The 22,553-nt window shown below is 38.0% G+C and overlaps 1 protein-coding gene across 1 annotated transcript in view; it reads left to right on the plus strand.

Annotated features, from left to right (window-relative positions):
- Window positions 1–22,553, plus strand: part of ARHGAP15 (Rho GTPase activating protein 15) — a 325,750-nt gene that overhangs the window by 155,498 nt on the left and 147,699 nt on the right. Inside the window, exons 7-8 of the mRNA XM_065637984.1 lie at window positions 11,192–11,290; window positions 13,180–13,306. Of these exons, the coding sequence (XP_065494056.1) occupies window positions 11,192–11,290; window positions 13,180–13,306 (226 nt within the window). The remainder of the gene's footprint in view (window positions 1–11,191; window positions 11,291–13,179; window positions 13,307–22,553) is intronic.

The raw sequence follows: 22,553 nt of genomic DNA on the forward strand, positions 1-22,553 counted from the left end.
GAACCTAAAGTCTGAAATTCCACTTTCCTTAAGACTTTACATTTTGCCTCACAGCTTAAAGTGTATGTTGCGGATTTGATGTCGCTTTTGAGTTGTCGCGTGCTGTGGAGCTTGATGATAATGTACCTGGTATCTACAACAACGTGGTGGGAAGGGCAGGGGTCTGTGGGGAGATGCTCTGGTAAGAACCCTTCTGCATCTGCAGTTTGTGTTGCTGGATAAGCACGAGTCTCCTGGCACATCCACAGTGCTTGAATTAATATGCAATGATGACATCTTTGGACAAGGAGGCCGTAATGCATTTTAAAACACTATTTATTTCCCTGTCATGTGTACTGTACATTTATTAGTGACAAGAACTGGAGCAACAATTACGGTGTTGCAGGGCTCCAGATAAATATGGTCTTATGATGGTGGTGTGGAGGACTCAAAACCCAAATACCCACCCATTGCTGTGCCTGATAATTTTGCCTATTTTTAGCTTCTCTTATATTTAGATCCCTAAGTTCTTATAAGAGCTGTCACCCCAAACCCGCGTTCGCCTATACTGCATCATCCCAAAGCTTGCAATAGCAGGAATATCAGGCTTTCAGACACAGCACATTTAGAAAAGAGGGAGAGAGTCTGCCAAATTCCCAAAAACCACTTCCCAATTCCCCTCACGAATAGCAGGAAATTACTTGTTATCAGTGGGTAATTCAACCACAAACGTTATTGATTATCCAACCTCAATCTTTACAGTCTTGATGGCCAAATATTTTGCAGTCATTCTCTCTATTTAAAACTAGAAGATGTGATTTTTATTTTGGAAAAATAGAGTTCTTCAGTTTTTCCGCATGCCACATCACATTGTGACGCATCCCTCCAGATTGTCCAGTGTGGTAGCCAGAAGCTTGACTGACAGATGTCAAAGTGTACATCATGTTCTAACACATAAGAAAAGTCTACATTATTAAAAAGAAAAATCAGATGCTTGTAAAAATGATACATATTATTAAAATAACATATTTTCTTTTAATATTTGGTATATCCCAGTGCATACTAGAAACTCAAAGATCTAGAGAGGAGGCCCGTGTTTCTTATACTTTTTCCTAATTTCACTGTATTTCTTAAAAGCCAATACATTACAAAATCGATCGAAGTAGATTGTCTTGTTTGTGAGCTACATAGTCAAATATTTCAGTAATTTTTCACACAATTACCACTAGCTGACTAAGTAAGAAATTCACTGCATTCTGAGCTATATTCTCCTTTCCTAGAAAAGCTCCCCTTAGACACTTATTGTGAAAAGATAATTTGATATTTTGGTTATGTGATATTTTTAAGTAATATTTTGAGTTACCTTCTGTCATTACTACTCTACTACGTAGAGTAACTGATAAATTTGAAGACCAGTGCATTTCCAGTGCTGTCAGTGCATTTCCACAGCATCTGAAGAAAAATCCCAGGATCCTCCAACACTTGAAAACTGGTTTGAAACTGTTACAAGAATTTGAAGTCACATCAAGTTCCATTTTTTTTCAGATTACAAGAATTTCTAATTTAAAAAATTAGAAGATGTTATTCTTTGAATGAAGCAGTCTCCACAGTATCTATACAGTGATGCTGTTTATTATATAAATTAACTTTATCCCCAAATGAAACCAAACCAAACCAAACAACCAAACAACCCCCCAAAAAAAGAACCCGAAACCTACAACTGTGTAAGAAGTGTTCATAGTCTGTTAGCCTTTTAGGTACTTTATTCGAAATATGCTTATTCTTCAGTACTTGCTTAAGAACTGTATGTATGGTATCACCCATGAGAGTTTCCTGACAATGTTGTGACTCCTTAGAAATGAGAGTTCAGCTAGGTGACAAAATTTATTAATCTTTGTCCTAAACCTCATCAGCATCATTTTTATTAAAACACTAAATGATTTTTTTTTTAATGGAAATCTTTTCCATTGCTGCAGATGGAAAAGTTTGTTTTCTTAAATGGATATAATAACCTTATTCAAAACATTTTTACTCCTGTTTAGATTTTCCTAATATTCACGTACAAATAAAGATGGAAAAAGGCAAACCAAATATGTTATGCGTTGTTTGCTCCCCACTTGCAAGGGAAGATGATAACAATTATATTTTTTTCTTCCTGCCACACTTAGGAACTTGACACAGCTGGCAGAGTAGATTTTCTGATCATAGACAAACTTTGATGTTTTGCATTGTTATTAAACAATAGCTGGCATGGTCATGTAGCAGCAGGATATTACACTTACCGTTCAGTAGACCTATTTTTATAGAAAGGGACCTCCTGCCTTCTTGCCCCAGGCCACAAAACCTCCTACTTCAGAGATGGTATTTTGGATCTCTAGCGGTTGGAGGATGCTTGTGTTGTTGTATTGGCTTTTGGCAAGTTAATAAAATAATGTAAACAGATGTTTTGGAAAATGACCACGTGTTCTACAGGCTCAGTACACAGAGAGGTTCTGAGTCACAAAAATGAAGAAAAAAGAAATTAAAAGAAAATGGTAAATATAACAATGAAAAATCCCAGTCAGTAGTGCTGTTTCATCTCTAAGAGATGCTTTATTCAACAGCGGGTATCAATCCCCACAAGTAACATCTGCTATCAGAGGATTTGCAGGTACACCTTTCTTCGCTGCTAACTGAATTTGTGTCAGTATTATAATTCAGCAGCTTTCTGCTTTTCACTCAAACCAGGATTAGCATTGACTTGGGCTGGAGGGCATTCAAGCTGCTGTTCTTCTTTTAGCTATATTTCTCTGTAAACACCTAATTGTTTCAAAAAGTGATGTACAGTATGCAAAAACCTGAATTCAATGCAAATAAGCCTGTGCAGCCCCAAAGTTAACAGGTGTTCTCATTAGTGTAAGTAGACAAGGAACGATTCTTGAATGTTTTATAAACACTTATAATCATGGCCAAATACGTTACTATAAGTATAAAGATACTTACAGCAACGTCTCTTTTTTCTTATTGTGCAATCTCAGCACTTATTAATAGGAGACATGTGTCAGTAAATGAAATACTAAAAGCCAGTATCGGCTTCTGCCTGAAAATAATGCAGCTGTAAAATGCTCTGCTACTGACGAATAAATTTCTGGCTAAAATAAGAGTCAACGAAATGAAATCTTTACACATAGTACATATATATTTTAAATATATATCTTTCTTTGTACTGAAAGTAGAGCATTCATTCTCCCTTTGATTTTTTTTTTTTGTTTGTTTGTTTTGTTTGTTACAAGGACTTATGCGGAGTCTCACTCACATATATCATAAAGTGTTATACCATGCATATAAAATTGGACAGGAGGACCATTCATCACTAGGTATTGTCCAGCTGGTAAAACTAAGAAAGACGGGACTTCTCTGAGAAACCATTGCCAATATCTCTCTGTGTGGCTTTGTAATATATGGCTTCGGATTGCAAAGGCAATAACAGTAAAATATTACCCCAAGGAGAAAAGTAGCTTGCCGTAGGTATTCATACATTGCCTTTAGTCTTCATCTGTGGACAAAATGTGCAATTGTCTATTCCCCTACTTCCCGCTATGCACAGAGGCGACTGAGTTGTGTCTTAATTATTAGCTCTTGTTTCTCTGCTCTGAGCCCATTTTGTGGGTACTTCTTTCTCACTTCCCAAGTCCGGTGACTTCCATCTCCCCTGACTTTGGTTTAATGGCTGGCAGAAGTCCATCCATCCATCCTGCTCCCATGGCAAGGATGGTGTGTCCATGGGGCTGGAGCAGAGGGTAGTATGGGCAGGGGGTACACGGGAGGCTGCACTGAGGTGTCTGACATTCAGGATGATCATCTTCTGCCAGTCTCACATATTCCTTTATTAGTTCTTTGCCCTCTGAAGGAAACCCCTGTTTTTCAGAGGCCAATCCAAGTAGTCCAACTGCTTCTTGCACAGGGCATAATACCAGCTCAGTAGACCAGCAGAAAACGCTTCCTCCCAGTACACTCCTTGGGTGTTTAGCAGAAAGTACTTGCTCTTCTTCTTCAATCAAACAGCGTGTGCTTTCTTTTCACACATCTCCAAGGGAAGGAAGAAATAAAGACCTGCACTGGTGGGTGAAAAAGGGAGAATGACAAGTTGTTCCTTGAAACCAGTGAAAGAATCCCAGTAACCCTGGCAGAGCACTGGACCTTTCCCCTTCAGGGAGGCTCTGTGGACCTCCAGGCTGAGCTCCTCTTCAAATCCAAGGGGGAATTTTGGTCTCTCAGGGCCTAATCAGCTTTAATCATGACCTCCTATTTGTTCATTATCTTCCTTACAACTGATATAAATCAGTTCTTCTGCAACTGAGATTCTTCACAGCCAGGAAGGAAAAGATTTGCCTCATAATGCAGAGAGAAGACCTGATTCTCTCCTTGCTAGTATTAATGTAATGCAATATAAGCCCGTATATACTACAAGTTCATTGCCAGCAGAGAGGAAACATCAGACTCAAAGATTTTTTTTTTCTTCTCCTTCTTCTTAACAGTCCGAGAATTCATTATTTTATTACTAAATTATGTTGAAGGACTCCGTCCTATGAGTTTAACAGGAAAGAGTATTTGTTCATCAGTGATACACCACCATTTTATTTAAAAATTTGTTCTTTCTTGGAAGTTTGACCCTAGATCTTGGAGAGCTGAATCCACTTCAGAGCCATTGATGTGTATACTCCAAACACTAGGTTAACTTCACTGAAAAACAACTTATTATATATAAGCAGGTTGTTTTGATACCATGACCCTGTGGATGTTCCTAGAGAATGGATGTGCAAATCAGTCATACTACAAGGCAACACAAATGAAGATGTATCTTATAAACATCTGGCAGCAATTGGCCTTACAACTCCTAATATTGCAGAAGTTGTGAAAACAGAGGATCTGCTTGTTGCCGCTTTGCAATGCTCGGTTTTCACAGTAATTTTTACAAAGTCGTAAGAAACAGGGTAATTATAACATAAGGTTCAACATCTTTCGATATGTAGAACATTTTCTGTTGCTTAAAACAAATATTCCCAAAGAAAGTATAAAACATTTTTCTGACTTGCAAAGTTTTTGCAGTCTATCATTTAAATTACTTAAATAAAGGGAGCTTTACTACTCCCAAAAGCTGAGAATATAACACCCGCCATGCATATTAGCTTGATCTTTTTGACAGACCAGAAAAGTGTTTGTGTGTGCCAATTAAAACAAAAATGGATCCCCAGTGGCTTGTTCCTCACACAACTTCTGAAGACTGCTATCATTGTATGCTGTGGTAACCCTGGATAAGGCGGCTATCCAAAGTAAACAAACTTTTCAAAACTTTCATGACAGATGGGGGTTACAAATGCATTTTAATAAGAGAGTTGCCAAAGCAATTTTTTTGCAGTCAGCATATATTTACTTAACATCTAGCAACATTGGGAACACAAGGCAGATACTTTCTCACAAAATTTTTTAACAAATATCATTTTTTTTGAAAGATTGGTTGAAGACCTTTTCTTTCAAGCTGATATTTCCCCATCACTTCAATGTTAACTTTACTCGACATCCAAAGGACTGCTAGATTGGTAAAGCCAGACTGCAACATGAGACAGACAATCTGCTTGATAATGAAATTTCTTTGGTAGTCATAAACATCTTAGAGTCCTTCAAGTAATTTAACTATCAGCATAACCATGACTACCTCTGTTTGATAGGCTGAATCATATAATGGATACGTGAGGCAGTATGGATATAATGCAGCTCAATTCTGATCCTTTTTGTTTTCTTTTACTTGCATTTCTTGAATATTAGACTCTCAGCTCACTACAGTACAGCACAGAGAGATATTTTATTTATCCTTTCTGCTGCTCAGTCATTCAGCGTAAACATGGCCAAGAGACTGGATTATCTGTGAGAAAGAATTTGAGATCAACTTCCAGAAATGCAGTTAGACTTTTGACATGTTTTTAGAAACTTACATGTCTCCATCCCTGTTTAATTCAAATCCAGTTAATTAAACCACTAAGGAGCATAGTGTCTCCCAACTTGAATTAATTCTACTTCTACTGTGGGTGCGGACACATGAATATCTGTGTTTTATGTATTGTATTTATTCTCATGCTATATTATATTCCAATGGCTTTTTTTTTTCTTTTTAAGGAATAATTAGAAAAAGTAAATTCCTAGGGGTTTTTTTCCTTTCTTTTTTCTCCTTTCTTTTTGATTCTCTTCCTAGCTTTTTCAGCCCTGGTGGCTGCCATGCAGATGGAGAGTGGCATGTCCCCTGGTATGTGGGCTGGGTGGTTAAATCCCATCCTGCAAAGACATCTCAGGAAAATATATGGAAAAGCCTAGATTCTTTTTCTTCTTTATGGGGAATCAGGATATTTATCATGATCAGAAAAAAAACCAAAACAAAAACAACACCCTTGTGAGCGAGCCAGGTGAGTTGGAGTAGTGGGAAGGAGGAAGAGTGTTAACTTTTGAGCTAGAAATGCTCCAGTGATTCACATTTTCTTTTTTCCTACACATACCAAGGGCAGCAATCCCAATGCACAGTGCAACCAGAGGAACACATTTTATTGAATTTCTGCACGCAGAGGTATCTGTCAATCCAAGTTTAAATCACTTAGTGTTCACCACAAGCTGTAGGAGTCCCAGGCGACATCAAAATTTAGGTTTTCTGCACTGGATTCTGCACTGGATTAGTGTCTGGTGGGGTTTCCACAGTCCAGAAGTGTCCGATAATCCAACGCTGAACCATTGGTGTAGGTTATGTGAAGCTTTACCCCAATGGTCCAGCATTTTTTCCCATGTCCCACGTTCAGAGGGAGATGAACAATGGCTTGTTTCAGTATTTGGCTGAAATAAGAGCTGCGTGGTGGTTTCTTGGTGGCCATACACGAGCCATACGCTTCCCGAGCTGCTTGCTTTTTTCCCTTTTGCTTCAGGGTAGAGACTGTGAAGGTTTTTTTGCTGCATTTCTCTTTCCCCATAGGATCCTTCACTTCCTGTATTAAAGTTTGTTCTTGGCATTGTCTGAAAATAGTTCATCGCTGCAAATAATAGTTATAGCCACCAGAGATGCATAAGAACACTTTGAAGTGAGGGAATCAATAATACGATTTTGTATTTTTGTTTTGCTGTGTGAATTTATCGCCCTTTTCCATATCTCCATAGAGTGCCTATCAGTAGGATTGCTAAAATTGCCTCCATCCCTGTTCTGCAGCTAAAATAAATGTAAGAAATAAATGTATCTATAGAAATGTATATCAGTAAAGAACTAGAGGGATCTCATGAAGGAGACTTTTTGTTTCGCAGCAGTGTGGTAGTCCGAAGACCAACATTTGTAGGAAGACTATGGACAGAAGCCCCTGGGCTTATCCTATGGCACTTTTCCAGCTTTTATCCCATTTTCCATTGGTATAGGATTACCATGAAAGGGAATAATCTCTGAGACATATTCCAAAAGGTAATCCAGGTGATTCATAAAGGTTGGAAGTCCTGGAGGAACAGAGCCATGCATGGCACGATAGCATGTCCCAGAGCATATAACATGATTTGTAGGATTTTTAAGAACTGCTGACCCTGGGTTTGAATGCAAGTTGTACTTATGTGTTATAAAATGGTAATGATATTAATTTGATACAATATCCTGTGTTCCCTGGAGCTATACAGGTATGTTTTTGTTTAATAACATAGGATCTTGTTGAACACGTTGGTGCATCATTATGGTGACACCCAAAAGAAGCTCACCCCTCCATTTGCAGCTTTATAAGGTGACAAGAGAAATCCTTAATAAGCCACAAGTAGAATATCATTAGAAGTGTTTCACACCTGCCAGCCCCTCGCCCCACTCCCACACTTTGTTGGCAGCCCAGCAGAGTATTGAATTTAACACACATTTACCTGCAGTGAGACGATATTTTCAGAGGATCAATGCTTAACAGCAGGAATGTCCTATAGTTCATTGTAAAACTACCATGTGAGCTTTTGAAGTGATTTTTCTAAGGTGCTATAGCAAGGAAGAGAGAATCCAGGTACCTGAAGGGCACAGCCTTCACAAATAAGAGGGTTAATGTCAGTTGTCATTCCTTGCGGCTATTTATTGCCGACAGCTGCATCATAATTCTGCCCAGTAAGGTATTGCTAATTCCAGACTGTAGCCTTTGCAAAAATGATGGCAACGAGAGAGGAATTTCAGGAAATGTTTAAATAAGTGAAGTACCTGGCACAATGGAGACTGGCAGCTCTATCCAGAGCACTTCATTTTCTTGTCTTTTTTTTTTTTTTTTTTTTTTTTTTTGAATGTGTCTTTCATTTGCTTCTCTGGTCCCTCTGTTTCTTTCAGCAGTGCCCGATACAGGGACAGTGCGTTAGCACGCCTTACTATTGAACAATTTATGCTTGTTGTTAGTTATACATCATTTAGGACTGTGATCATAAATTGTTCAATCACAAGGTTTAGTCAAAGCTAGCATTCTTTACTGATGTCTTTTCCCAAGGGTGTTGAAAATTCGATTGTTCAAAGTGCAAATATGGTTTAGCAATCCCTTCCAAGAACCATCTATCAGAAATCCTAAGGAGGTAATATATAAAAGTGGGGTAGGAAACCTGCACATTAAATGGGATTTACCAGTCAAAGCCTTTGGAACTGCTTTCCTGTGAATGACTGGAATGGAGCAGAACAGAGTCAATTACTGGCTGTAATTAAGGAGTGGATGCATTTAAACTGTAGAGAGCAGTAGCAGTCTTCTTGAAACTGTCTGGTTACTCTGAAGATTAGTCTGAGGAAAGAAAGAAAAGGACTTGAACTACATCTTACAGAAAGTATATTTTAAATGAATTCTCTTCCCTCTACTCTATGATCTGTTTTTACAGATTTGCTCATAAAACACTGATAATATATGGTTATCAAAATAACACATTCAGACAAAGAAACTTTCAACATGTATTTTGTTTTGGTCTTCTTAGCAATGTAGTATCTCTTTTGCATATCATACAGTGCAAACGTTTATGCAGTGCTGAATACTTGTGTTTTAATAAAGCCTGAATTTACTGAACGGAAGACTGAACTATGTTGTGTCCTTTTTAAGCCTTCAAAACACAGTAAATCTAATTATATACGTTGCTCTTACTTTGAAAATGTTATTCCATTTTATAATTTTAATAATGATTTGTTTATACTGGAAGAGAGGCATTAGATTGAATTGTTGCCTGTGTTTATTCTAATTCATATCTGCATGTATACATTAAGAAATTGCGATATAATAAAATACATTTCGAACCTAAACCTTGCTGCATGAGCCAGGCACAGAACCAGAGTTTAGCTCTTTCAACTGCTCACCTTAAGTTGAATTTTGATTTGTTTTTTTTTTTTTCCTTTAGTTTTTGTAAAGGGAACAGTGAGTGTGTGAGTAGTGATTAACATTATGGCTGTGGATTAATAACGGAATTAAAATTTCCCCAATAAAGAACTCTCCTGTGCGCAAGGGGAACAAACAGGGTGGCTGGAGGTCCGTTCCTGACGGGTGCGGACGGGATGAACATCTGCAGCCGGGCAGCCCCGGCGCCGGGGAACCATTCCCACAATCTCCACAGCGCTCTCACAGGATGTCTCCGCTGGAGCTGCGCTGATGGGATTTTCCTTAATGCTGATGACTTTGGAAACCTTCCTTACAGGCATTTCCTCAATAACGAGAGGTTTATAGAACAATTAATAAAACATTAAGCTGTTTTGAATTTTTTTTTTTTTTTACTGTTCATATTTCAGTTTTAAGTAAGATGCAGGGAGTACCCTGACTGGCGAGGATCTGTTATTTCTTTTATGCTTTAGTAAAAACTCTTGACACGGGACAGATGCAGCGAAACAGTAGCACTTTGGGTTGATGGATTTACATAAATAAGCTGTGCCAGGTCTTAACAGCTTCTCTCTGCTTTTTCTCATGATTTGGTCAGAGAAAAATCTCTGCTGTCCACTGCGCTTGTCTTCTCCCTGAGAAAGACCTGAAAACATTTTGCTCCATTCCCCAAATAACATCCCAATGTGCAGACTAAACCTGCAACCCCAAAACTAAAACTCAAGTGCGTAATGCCCACATGCGGATGCTACTGAATTTTGCTTAACAACAAAAAAATACGAAAAATGCTTTGGTTTCAGAGCTGGCAGGAGCCGAGCTGGTTTGGAGCATGGTCAGGATGAACTCCTGCCCCTTGCAAAATGTGGTGGAGATGGAGACCTCCGGTCACCTCTCTGCAAACGCACAGAATCCCTGTGTCCTGGGTCATGCTCCGTGGCCACGTGCACCTGGGATCTGCTGAATAATCCTGGGGCAATGCGCTGCAAAGCTCTGTGCCTCAGTTTTGCCATCTGTAAAACGGTCGTTTCGACCTGCTGTGTAAAATACCTGGAGATCTGCTCTGGTAAAAAGATATATACGTAAAAAAAAAAAAAAGATATATTTTTATATATATATATATAGAAGTGAGGTATCAGTATTATCATGGTGGTTGACAAGTTAAGACCAACAGAATACGTGTGCATATTTTCACCAAATATTGTTAGGCAGTAAAACAGCATTATCAGGGGAATGAATATTCTTTTGATAAATATTCCCAGTGAGTGGGTCAAAAATGTAAATCGACTTCTATTCAGACAAACTGGGGATTTTTTTATGATAAATGGGTTCCTAATTACTCTGCTACAGCCATCTTTGATGGTAATTTTTTTTATGTGAAAAAGAGTGACATTATTAATTTTACAAAAATGCTTGGAAGTGGACTCTGGAATCACAGGTATATAATGAATGTGTAAATGCAAGAATGGAGGTACCAGATATGAAAATAAGAATACAAAAATATAAACTGAAAAGAAAAGGAATTCATTCTCATATTGCATTCATTTCTTTTCAGGGTGTTTTGATTTACTTTTGAACTGTGTCTTGTAACACTGAGTTTTCTTAACTTTTGTCACATTCCCGTTATTTTTGCAATATTTGTGTTCAGTGGTTGCATTACTGAGACAATATCTCGCTTGTTGTGACACATCCCAAACAGTTTTCAGACAGAGGTTTGAACCCCCTCAGTAACTCAGCACTCCAGGAGATAATTCTTGGTACAAAAGAATTTTGTACATTTGCGTGTGTGTAGGAGAGAGAATAGAAGAAAATCATCTGTCCGGTGTGTGCTTTATTCTTACCTGTGTCCTTACCCTCCCCAGATCACGACAGTGTCAGGAAATGAGTTCCTGCTCCAGTCAGATATCGACTTTCTCATATTGGATTGGTTCCACGCTATCAAAAATGCAATTGACAGATTGGTATGTATTTGTTTTGGCTGTTACCTTTATTAATTAAGATGTAGCAATTTCAACTTCATTTGCTCAGGCATCTCTACAGGTTTTAGGCAGTCAGCAGCTAGCTAGACATTCCTTTCTCCGAAGGATATAAAAATATGTATGCAAATCTACTAAAAAATGTCAGATAAACAAGGTTGTTGAACAAAAATGTCATTTGATTCTTGCCTCGAAATGGAACACTACATTTATTTCTCTGAAATAACAAGGACATTGGTTTGCTGAGGGTTGTGAAAGCACACAAGCACTTAATAACTAATGAATTTTTGCATTTTCTGTTTGTGCAGCCTACAGTATATAATCTTCAATAGAACTATTAATACATTTGAGCCTTTTATGAATTTTTGTATTACTTATTCACAAGAATAACACTAGCAAATAATATTCCTTTGTAACTGATTGCTGTTATTCTCCCAGGAAGGCTGGGGGTTTTCTACTAGAAGTAAGCAGGGCTGCATTTTATTAAAGCAGTTTTTAATTACCAAACCAGATTCAGCTGTAGCTTTTTATTTCTTTTTCTTTTTTTTTTTTTTTTTTTTTGCCACCCTCAGTACAAATTCCAAATGTATTCCTCCTATCCCTGTCTGATCCAAGAACGTATTTTTTTTAGAGGGCATCGACTTTACTTGTTCAGTGCAGAATCTGGTGAGAGAAAAATATCCCCATTTCTTGCATTTTTCAGAGGTTTTGCTGCAAAGGAATTGGCAGCGTGGGCAGAAGCAGCCTCTTTGAAAGGGTTAATCTGAACACGACTACTGTTTCCTTAAAGAGCTACAAACATTATAGTACCCTGAGGCTATAATCAGCCAAGGAAAGTTTGATCTGATGATGTATGTCTTCATATTGTGCGTTTCATTGGGTATATTGATATCCTACTGAAGATTTTGGGGTGGAGTTTTCTGTGAAGACTCAGAATACAGTTTCATTTTCTTTTTCTTTATTTTTTTTCCCCCCCATGTTAATTCAGCTCAACATCTAATAGAATTGATTATTTTCTTTAGCATAACTGAGGTAATCTTGCGGCAGTGCAGCAAACCACAGCAGCAGTGGCTGGTGGGGCACAACCAGTAACTGGTTCAGGTACCGGAGGGCAGGACTTGTCCTGATGAATATTTGCCTTTGCTGTGTGCGCAGGACATGATGCCACCACCAAACACTCAGTTTAATATTTAATACAAGTAATTTATTTCAGTTTTACAACTTGGAATGAGTGCATAAAGCCTTGCAGTTTTCCAGGCCATGGGGATGGCTGAATCGGATCCCATTAAATACCATGGGAAGAGAAGTGTGATCAGCCAAAATATCATCTCCTTTTTTCTTTTATTTTTGTTCTTCTCTCCGTTAATGGTCCCTAATTGTCACTTGGTATGCCAGTGAATAAGAGCAAGACAGGAGTGTCCCTTCTTTTCCAACCTTAGACCAACAGAATTCAACCCCAAATTTATAAGGGTGTTTGAAACAATTGTGTTTGCAGGAATATTTACTGTCACGATCTAAACCAGAAAGGCAATTTAAACAACCTTCCTCTTTGCAATCATTTGGAAGTAGCCTGCAATGTGGAAATAATTTTGGTCTCTAAACCCTAAAGAAGTAGGTCTTTTGTTTTCCTCACTTACATGGGAATTTATCTCAGAAATTAAGATCAGTCTTTCAGGGCCATAAAAGCTCTGTATTATGAGAAATTTTGCATTATGCTTTCCTTAAATGATATACTCACTGCATCACTTGCTTTGTGTGTGTCTGTTAGCTTCTGATTCTGTGCTGGCATTCTGTAATCTCTTGCTTCATTCTTACAAATAATAATTTTATTAAAAGCATACATATCTGTATATAAATACATATTGTTTTCCCAGCCCAAAGAACGGAGTTGTACATCGAGAAATTTGGAGTTCAAACTCAGAAGATCCTCCAGCATCGAATTACTGAATAGCTTAGACACTGAATCCAAAGAACCAAAGCCTGAACACAGGAAATCTTTAAGTAAGGCTTTTTTCTTTTCCGATTTCTTTCTTTTTTTTTTTCCTTCCCTTTCCTTTTTAAATAACTATGCCATTACAGGATAAGATAATTTTTATTACATACAGAATGTAAGGAAGATCACTGAGAATTTTAAAGCTGAACGTGCTCTGTGCTGATACACATAACTTGCATTTAAGTAAAGACAGTTACTAGCTCCACACTTTGAAAGGGCGATATTCTCTCCTAAGCAAAATAAATTTGTTTAGCAGCAAAGACATTTATTCAAGACATTTATTTTTAAAAATAAGCAACATGAGTCCTATGCTAATGGTCTGTTGCAGTTGCTTTGTTTCCATTTTAGTAAAATACCTCAAATTGCCCAAGTAATTTTGTCTGTTGTGTATTTATACACTGAATTGCTGAAAGACCTGACACATCCTCTGCAGCCAACAATCAGTGATATATCTATAATTTTATAGAAAGGTAAATTCCAGGGACTGAGGTTAATTTTCACCAGTGTGATTAGAAAAGAAAGTGATCTAAAACTACCAGGGATGTGCTTCACTCCACTGAGACTTTTCCTTTTCCAGTTTGTGCCGAGATGCTCATGATATTGTGGGCAGTAGATGCCAGAGCTGGTGGTGACCCTGAATCACTCAGCATTTTTTTTTTTGTTTCACCCTCTCTCTTAAATCTTTGTTTTCCTTCTTTGTTTAACAGGAGATTCACAAACTGCTTCTAATGCAAGTGCCATGACAGCTTTAGATGAGATACCTATAGGTACCAAAATGCTGTGCAGGAATTTGCCTGCACGCATTTCAGTGCAGGATCAAAGCCTTAGATGTTAAGAAAAGAATTGCATTAAAAAGACCCAACATAGCTATTTTTAATGATAATTATCCACACAATCATAAATATATGCACACATGCTTGCGTGCATACACACACAGAGATTCATTAAATAGTCTCTTTTTGCAGACCAAAGCTTTTTGTCATTGTTGTTGTTTCCTTATTGTCTTGGAGATTTTTTTTTTGTTAAGGCTTTTCTTTCTGTTATAAAACATAAAATAGCCTGAATGTAGTTTGTGAAAAATTGTCCCAATATCTTTGTATTGTGTATTACGTTGCATTTCTCAAAGGAAGAAAAATAAGACTGAGAGCACGGTAAGTTTTGAGGGCCTGATTCTGCTCTGTTCGTAGCTAATAGCAAAATGCCGATAAACTGTCTCAGCATTTGTGGAATTGTTATTTATTTATTTAGACTTCTCACATATCTTTAAATGATCATTTGTCAGACAAAACAGAAAATGGGAATATAAGCAGTGACAGCGTCTACATGTCTTTTCAAACCTTAGAGAATCCTGAATAACCTCCGTTTTTTTTAAATGCTATTTAAACTATTAAAAAATGTGAAAATATCTGCTGTGAAATCTCACTGAATGGAAGCTTGCATTTAAATACTGTAGATTGGATTGCTTCTGAAATATGTATTCAGAACTTTTTTTTGGCCCCTTGAGATCAAGCAATTATGTGGAATTAGAAAAATCATATTATTCACTCACTTATTAGTAGTCTAAGCACAAACTGTATTGTCAGTTTTCTGCCTTTGGCTTTCTGTGCCCTTAATGTTCACACAAGTATCGTAGCCAGAATTATCGGCAGCTAGAGCCAAAATTGCTTTAAAAAGGCATGAGAACGGGTAATGACACATTGTTAGCAGTTAACAGGTGGTCGTTTCATTGTCCAGTTTGACTGCAGAGCACAGAGAAGATATGTGCAATATCTGCAAGTGTGTTTATAAAGTTCTTACAAAGTTTAACGATTTTATAATTTTATCATGCTCTTACATTGTTGACTACTGCCAATGCCAAAGCCAAACAAAGGAGATTGTTAAAAGATGGCTTAAAACTTCTCCAGTTTAACAGAGAAGATGAGCAACTGATGTGTTAGCTGGCCACCCCCCCTTCTCCCGATAATCTTTACTGAAATATTCATACAATTTAGACAAATTAGTATTCACCTTCTCTACATTTTAAGGGCTTCAAAAAGTGTCCAATTTTAGACTAGGTCCTGCTGGAGGGAGGTTCGTATTTGTATTTGCTGAAGGGGGTTTGTATCAGCACAAGTATACAAAGGGCACGTATATTCTAACCAAAGTATTCCGGTAATTTACTCTTTAGGTTAAAACTGGGGAGACTGCCCCTAGAGACTTAGTAGCAGGCATTTGATTTTTGTGTTTAATCCTAATTGCTTCTGCTTACGCTACAAGGACAAACGGTAATTCTCAGTTATGCTTTTTGAGCTGTAGACACTGATTTCATTGACAATTGGGCTCAAACTGCCAGGCTCAATTTCCAAAGTTCACAGAGTGTCCATCTTCTTGGTCATGCATCTTTTCAGCGGCTGCTCATCCAGTTTGGATTCAACTCATGTTCTAATTGAAGTTTTCTTGAGCTAAGAAGAAACCAAGGATGGCCTTGGGGAACATTACCAAAATATGTAAAAGCGTGAATCTGCTCTCAAATACATGGAAAGAGATTACTCTTTATTTTATGATGCCAACTATTCCAGTGATTTAATTTATGCAGCTAATGCTGGGTCGGAAAGAACATGTTTTTCACCCTAGCAGCCTTCCCCATTAGAAGATGTATCTTTTGGTGCAAGGACACTGCCTTGCAGCGCTTCTCCTTTTTATGCGAATACGTGCTGTTCTAAACAGATAATTTTTAAAATTAGTGGCAGACTTCATAATTTTCAAGTAATTTCATTATCATTCAGATTGTAGTTTGTTTTTTCTTTTTTTCTGCTAAGGTTGCCAAAAACCCCCTCCTAATTAGTACCAATTATAATTGGGTCTGCTGGTAGGTGGTCTGCCATGTTAATTTTGTACTGCATGAAACCAGGCACCTGGGTTGGACTGAAAGTAGAGATGCTGTCACGGCACATGGGAGGTAGGGAAAGGATCCGTGCATTGCAAGGTTCCCAGAAATCCTTCAGCTCGCCAAAAACAAAGAGACTTTACTGTGCGTATGGACTAGGGGAGCTGTCAGGACAGTCCCGTTGGAGGCAATGAAGTCAACTCCACGCTCTCCGCTAAGCTCAGTGTTGCTTTTTCTGTCCACGGTTGTTGTGGGGTTCGGATTTTGGCCGTCACCTGGGAATATTGTCACTCAGGAGTGACCTCTTGTGGAAAAAGCCTGGGCTGGAGTTGCTATCGATTGTCAGAGGGGATCAATTCCCCTTCTACTCCCCCTTTTCCGGATGGAAACAAACGGCTTCGCAGTAGGAAGAGTGCCCTTTGGCTACTGTATCAATCTGAGGGCTGCTCTTGTCAAAATGCACAATCACGAGCTTGATAATGCAATCCATTCCCAAAGCACTATATTTCCAACCTGTTCTCCATCATTTCCTTATGGCGTCACATTTACTCAGTTCATCACATTCTTATTAATATTTTAGATTTCCTTGAAAGTGATGGAATTCTATTTTTATTACAAAAGCAACAAGAATAAATACTAATTGTTGTCGGTTATTTCCTTATGTAGTGGGAAGAGTAATCTGTTCCTCAGATTTAGGTTGCCAAAGCAAAAAAATTAAATATTTTAGACATTTTAAAAATCTGTGATATTAGATAAATGCAATTTGATCTCCTTGTTTGCCACATAAAAGCTGGAACTGCCTGAATTGATAAGATTGAATTGCATTATTTTTATTGTTTCTACTCGCATATTTTTCTTATCTTCAAGAACACTTTACTTAAAACCCAGTGGTTAGTTATGCAGCACTGCAACAGATCCTGGAAAATCTCCTCCATATTTGAATTCTAGCTTGAGGTGCCACAGCTAGAGCATAAAGATTAAAAAAAAAAAAAAAATATATATATATATATATGTATATATATGTGAAAGGGAAAGTCTTGATGGACTGTGTAGCATTATTGCTATTCGTGATCACTTCAGCGTCTCAGTAAGGGTAGTCGGGGATCCAGGCGTCATTGTGCCAGACACAACGCGACACCGAAGTAAGACAATTCCAGCTCTCAGCCTGAATAAGGACAAGTAGCAACAGGTGGAAAAAGTGGACAAAAGCAGGGGGTGGAAGGAAAAGTTGACAGCAAAGCCGACATGTCATGCATATTAAACAGCAGGCTTGGGATGCCTTTCCGCTCTTCGTTCGGCCCGGGGTCTTAGCCCCAGCACCTTGGCCACCGGCCAACTCAAATAATGATATTTTGCTCACTTACCTAAATTTCTCTTGCACTTTCAACGAGGAACTGTGGGCCTTTTTAGTCCCAAAGGGCGATGAGATGCTCTGTGCTGCCACAGCCCTCTCTGCAGGGCCGTGTCCAGGAATATGCCTCCTTGCACCTTTTTAATCAAGAAAAAAATAATAACCTCTGGATTATAATTTTGATTTGCCTTCAGAGGTATTTGCCACAAAGTCATCTGGGCTCTGAAATCTGCTTTGGTTTCTTAAAAGATACAATTTAAGTCAGGCAGCCCATCCCTTGTATTTAGCCAAGATCTCTGTGTGTGGTTTAAAATTGCCCAAAGTTGGTTTTCTTGTTTCACTCATTTTCCTTTACTTCAGAAGGCCAAATTTTTAAAACGCAAAGCATGGCATGTAAATATTCCTGAGTAATCGCTAAAACATCCAGAATTGTCTTTGAATGCACTTTGTTAGATAATTAAGGCTGTAAAATGTGGGGGGGGGAAAAACATAAATAAAGCAGCAACCCATTTTGGTGTCTCAGTGGACATGGTGGGAGAACTGGAGAAGTCAGAGGAGCTTGAACCCTTTCTGGGTTTACATGGTGCTTGGTCCTTCCCTGGCTAAAACTGCTTCTGAGGGCTTGCTCAAGGGTTTAAGGTTTGTCCCTGTGTACAACTGTATATTTCTGTGGCAAACACCACCTTGCTGAGGCTATTGTTTCTCTGTGGAAGGAAGGGATGGTTATCTGGGCACAAACAGATGGATTCACGTGGCTTCAGCTGCGTAATAGGAGGAAAAAAAAAACCCAGAATCTTATATTGTTGAAAGCATCATTTAGAGTTCCTAGAAGAAGGCCACCTAATTAGAGGCGGTGCGGCAAGAGAAGCCTGGGTGATTTTTTTCTCTTCCTTTCCAACACGTGAAGAGGCCGGCTGGTTGGGAGACCCCATCTTGCGATGTAGTCAGAGGTTTTACTGGCTCAGTCAAACTTGTCAAGAGCAGAATTCTTCTCCTCCTTCTTCCTTCTCCTCCTTCTTTCTCCTTCTCCTTCTTTCTCCTTCTTCTCCTTCTCCTTCTTCTCCTTCTTCTCCTTCTTCTCCTTCTTCTCCTTCTTCTCCTTCTTCTCCTTCTTCTCCTTCACCTTCTCCTTCTCCTTCTCCCTTTTCTCCTCCTCCTCCTTCTCCTCCTTCTCCTTCACCCATGTAGGGTTGCTTCTGTGCTAAGGGGGCTAATAAAAGGAGCAGAAATGGGAAATCGCTCCACTTCTTTGTTAGCTCTGATGAGGTCTGAATTCTTTCCCCGTCCCAGCCCATTTGTTTCAGTTAGTTGCAAAGTTCAAAGCCAAATGGATGCTATTTAGGGAGTATCATTACATTTCAATGTTAGCATTATGTATAGGTCAGTTTTATTACTTTTAATAAAACCAAGAAGTATAAAACAGTAATGTATATTAGTACAGAATTACCGATGACAACAATTAAAATAGAGAGCAAAATTAAAACTGTGTGCAAATATGCAGCTTCCTACAGCAACGTTAATTTTGTCACTCTGCAGCTTGTGTGTTTGTGGCATTTATTTTTATTACATCAACAGGAATGCAGTCAGTTTCAGATACTGAGAAAATCTCACAAAACCAAAATGCAATGTGCTCTTTATGGAGGGTGGGCGCATTCCTATTTGTATTATACGAGCTAAACTTATGTTTTGATTTATTTTTACTCTCATGTTTCACTGCGTCATTTACTATAGGTATGCTCTTTTCTTAAAGCTTAGAAAAATACTGATTCAGCAACAACGAAGTAATAATATTGGCGTTTTGGAAGCAAAACATGCCAAATTCAGAAACAAATTGTGTCACTTCCACTGATAAAAAGAGATTATGTTGCACCCCAAATCACAACTGGCTGTGACTAGTTCTCATAAAAAAGTGTATTTTTCCTGAATTTGAATACCCTGTTTCCATCAATTATAATATAATGTTTCCTTAATTCTTTGTTTTATTTCTACTTCACTTTCCAAAATCCTTCCAGAGTTTACTATTTGGGTTGAAAAAGCATATTTTTAAATTGGGCATAACCAACTTCCATATAAACGTTTGGCAGAGAAATCAGTGCATGTTCACTTAATTCATTTTTATTGAACCAGGTCCAGATTTTTAGTCAGGAAAAAGTTAGATATTAATCATATCTGAGCAGGATCATTAAATTTTCCTTTACCTACCAGAACAGCAGGGTCATTATAGAACCATGAGAAGTTAGCTCACTTATTAATCTTTACAATTACATAAAAGTGATCATTTTTATAGTACTTAAGAGTAGCTCTTACCCATTATGCGAAGAGTATGTGGGACTATTACAATATAATATAATGTATTATTATAGATGTGACCTGTGACTCATTGGTCTGCTCACTGACACACAGCTCTCTGGAAAAGTTATCTGTTTGAGCTTGGGTAGTCTTTAATTGTTTCATATTCCTTGTGCTCATTTATGGGGCATACTAGTAAATAGAGAGCTGGTCACTGAGTTATTAATTACCTCATTATTACTTAATTATCACTATTGCATACTTCATTTTTATGGAGAATTATATCATAAAAGAAGGTATTTTATAATGCCCACCACAGCTAAGTATGAATGACAGTGATAGCTAATGCAAGATTGAGTTAGTTAAAGAAAATCAATCAGAAATCCTCACTATAGATTACTATCCGGTTTCTTCTGCTTTTTCTAGCAGACGCTTCTCATCTTTGACTTTGAAACCCAACAGTTTAAACTGGGTTCTTGTTTCAGTGGACTAATCCCCTTTCATAAATCATGTTCAAGTGCTGAAATAATTTGCACAACGTTTAAAGAGTATTTGCTTTGAAACATTCACCTCAAGCCCTTTTGTATATCCTTTCTCTCTAAAGATTTGTAGTATTTGTTTTGTTCTCTGAGGTATAAAAGACCTGGGTAAACTTTATTCCTGTTGTTTCAAGATTAGTGAAATAAAATGCATATTTATTCAACTGGGACTGAAAGGAGCTTTAGTAAAGACGATCATACGTACGACTCATGGGAATGTTATAATACAAAATGTCTGTCTTAAAATCTCTTTAAGGTTTCTTCTAAACACTATTGAAAGACTTAAGTTTAAACGGGGAAAAAAAAGGGTTATAAATCCATATTTCCTCTTTGTTCCAAAGAAGAGAGAGAGACCATATATTTTTCTTAACAAAATAAACTCCTACGTGTGCACTCAAGATAAATTTGATATTGGGGCAAGTAGAGACTGGATAGTCATGATTATTTGAAGGTTTTTCCTACTGAACTACACATACAGCGCTTAAGAAAACTACATTCGGGAAAAATGTGTAGTGACTGTTTCAAACAGACACTTGCTTCAGAAAAAAAAATCATAAGGAAATCTTGAGTATTTTAGGTATTACTGGAGTCAAGCAGTTGTGCCCCTTACATGTACTAAAAGTGAGGTCAACTCCTGTGATATGAGGAAAAGATATTTACTCTGACTCAATTGCTTTTAAGCCCGGCTATCCAACATGGCTTGCACTGGTTTTGTGCAGTCTCCTTATTCCTTCACAAATAGATGTTTGTTTACAATAGGAAGCAAAACGGAAGTTTGATGTATATTGTGCAAAATGTCATGATTTTTATAGTTTAAACCAACAGGCCATGCAGGCAGTTACATCTACTTTCCATCACCTGCATTGTCAATGTATCTCCATTTTTGTACATCTCCGTATTTTGCCTCCACAGGGAAAGAATATAGACTGATAGCTGATAGAACCTAAATAAATGCAGGCATTTTCACTGCAAAGAGAAATATTTTAGATTACTGCCTTTGGTGAGAGGTCAGAATTAGAGCAAGTGACAAAGACTGGCTGAGCTTTGTTCTTTGGGAAGGAAGAGCCAGCCCAGGTTTCCACAACTCCTGTGAGCCTAATTCTGAAGCCCCTCATGGTAATTATCAAAAAGACAACTCTGACTGCAAGTTTGTAGCCAGAGAAAATGATTTTTACACTGCACTGTATTCTGAGGTTTCACTACTATTTATAACTAATCCAGATGTAATCCTCCTGGTACTTTGGGAGAAATATGATGGAAATAAGGAGGTTTTTAGATTGTAATATTCTAAATTAAGCTCAATTAGAGAGACTGCAAATCAGGCTCTAGATAGGAATATCTAGTTCCCAGACTCACCTTTTTCCCCTTGGTGAAATCTTTTAAAAGTTTGTACCTTCCACGTTGGAGGATGTATTTAATTTAAATTAAGGCCTCCAATCCCAAGTATTAAAAAAACAACTTAACAGATGAAAGCATGGCATTGTCTCTGGGTCATGGGTGTATTAATGCTTTAAAAAAGAATGCGATTCATAGGATCTCCTGTTTGTTCCACCAGCTGCCTGCTGATGTGCCAAAGGGTGGAATACCACCAAAGGGTTAAATGCTGTGTTCTTTCTCAGTTAAGTAAAAGGTTCCAACTAGCTGGCTTTAAATATTGATGCTGAAGAGAACACTACGACATATGAGCAGCTCCCCTCACCACCAAGGATATTTGGCTCCATTTAATTAATTCCGTTGGCCATTGTCTTAACTGTGCCCAGGATTCACTCAAGAGGAATTCACTTGCGTTACTGTTATTGAAAAGTGTAACATGACATTATCAGCCTCAGACAGACTTTTTGTAGCATTGAATCAATTCCCCAGTTCTTGAAAACAACTACCTCGTTTGGTTCCTTTCATAATTAATGAAATTCCGTAGTAATGCTTTTCCCCCTCAGCTCAGGCTGGAAGAATGTTCCGAAACTTCAGTTTTCAAGCTGAAAGCATTCTAATTTTCAGCCTAAATGGACTTGTGATACGAATGAGTTCTTGTGTCAGCATTTAGCCAGCTCTTTATTTTCAGCAGTTCTTTTCTGTCTCAGGTGTACCAGCCCAAATAGAGTTACAGACAGCAGTCTTATTCCTTCTCCTGCTTGGTTTGGAAGACTAAGCCAGCCAAGAATTGTAGTTGTCTTTCCCATGATAGGCTGTGGCTTTTCTTCCTGCTCATC

This window comes from Caloenas nicobarica, chromosome 6 (genome assembly GCF_036013445.1).
Source record: "Caloenas nicobarica isolate bCalNic1 chromosome 6, bCalNic1.hap1, whole genome shotgun sequence".
Lineage (NCBI taxonomy): Eukaryota > Metazoa > Chordata > Aves > Columbiformes > Columbidae > Caloenas > Caloenas nicobarica.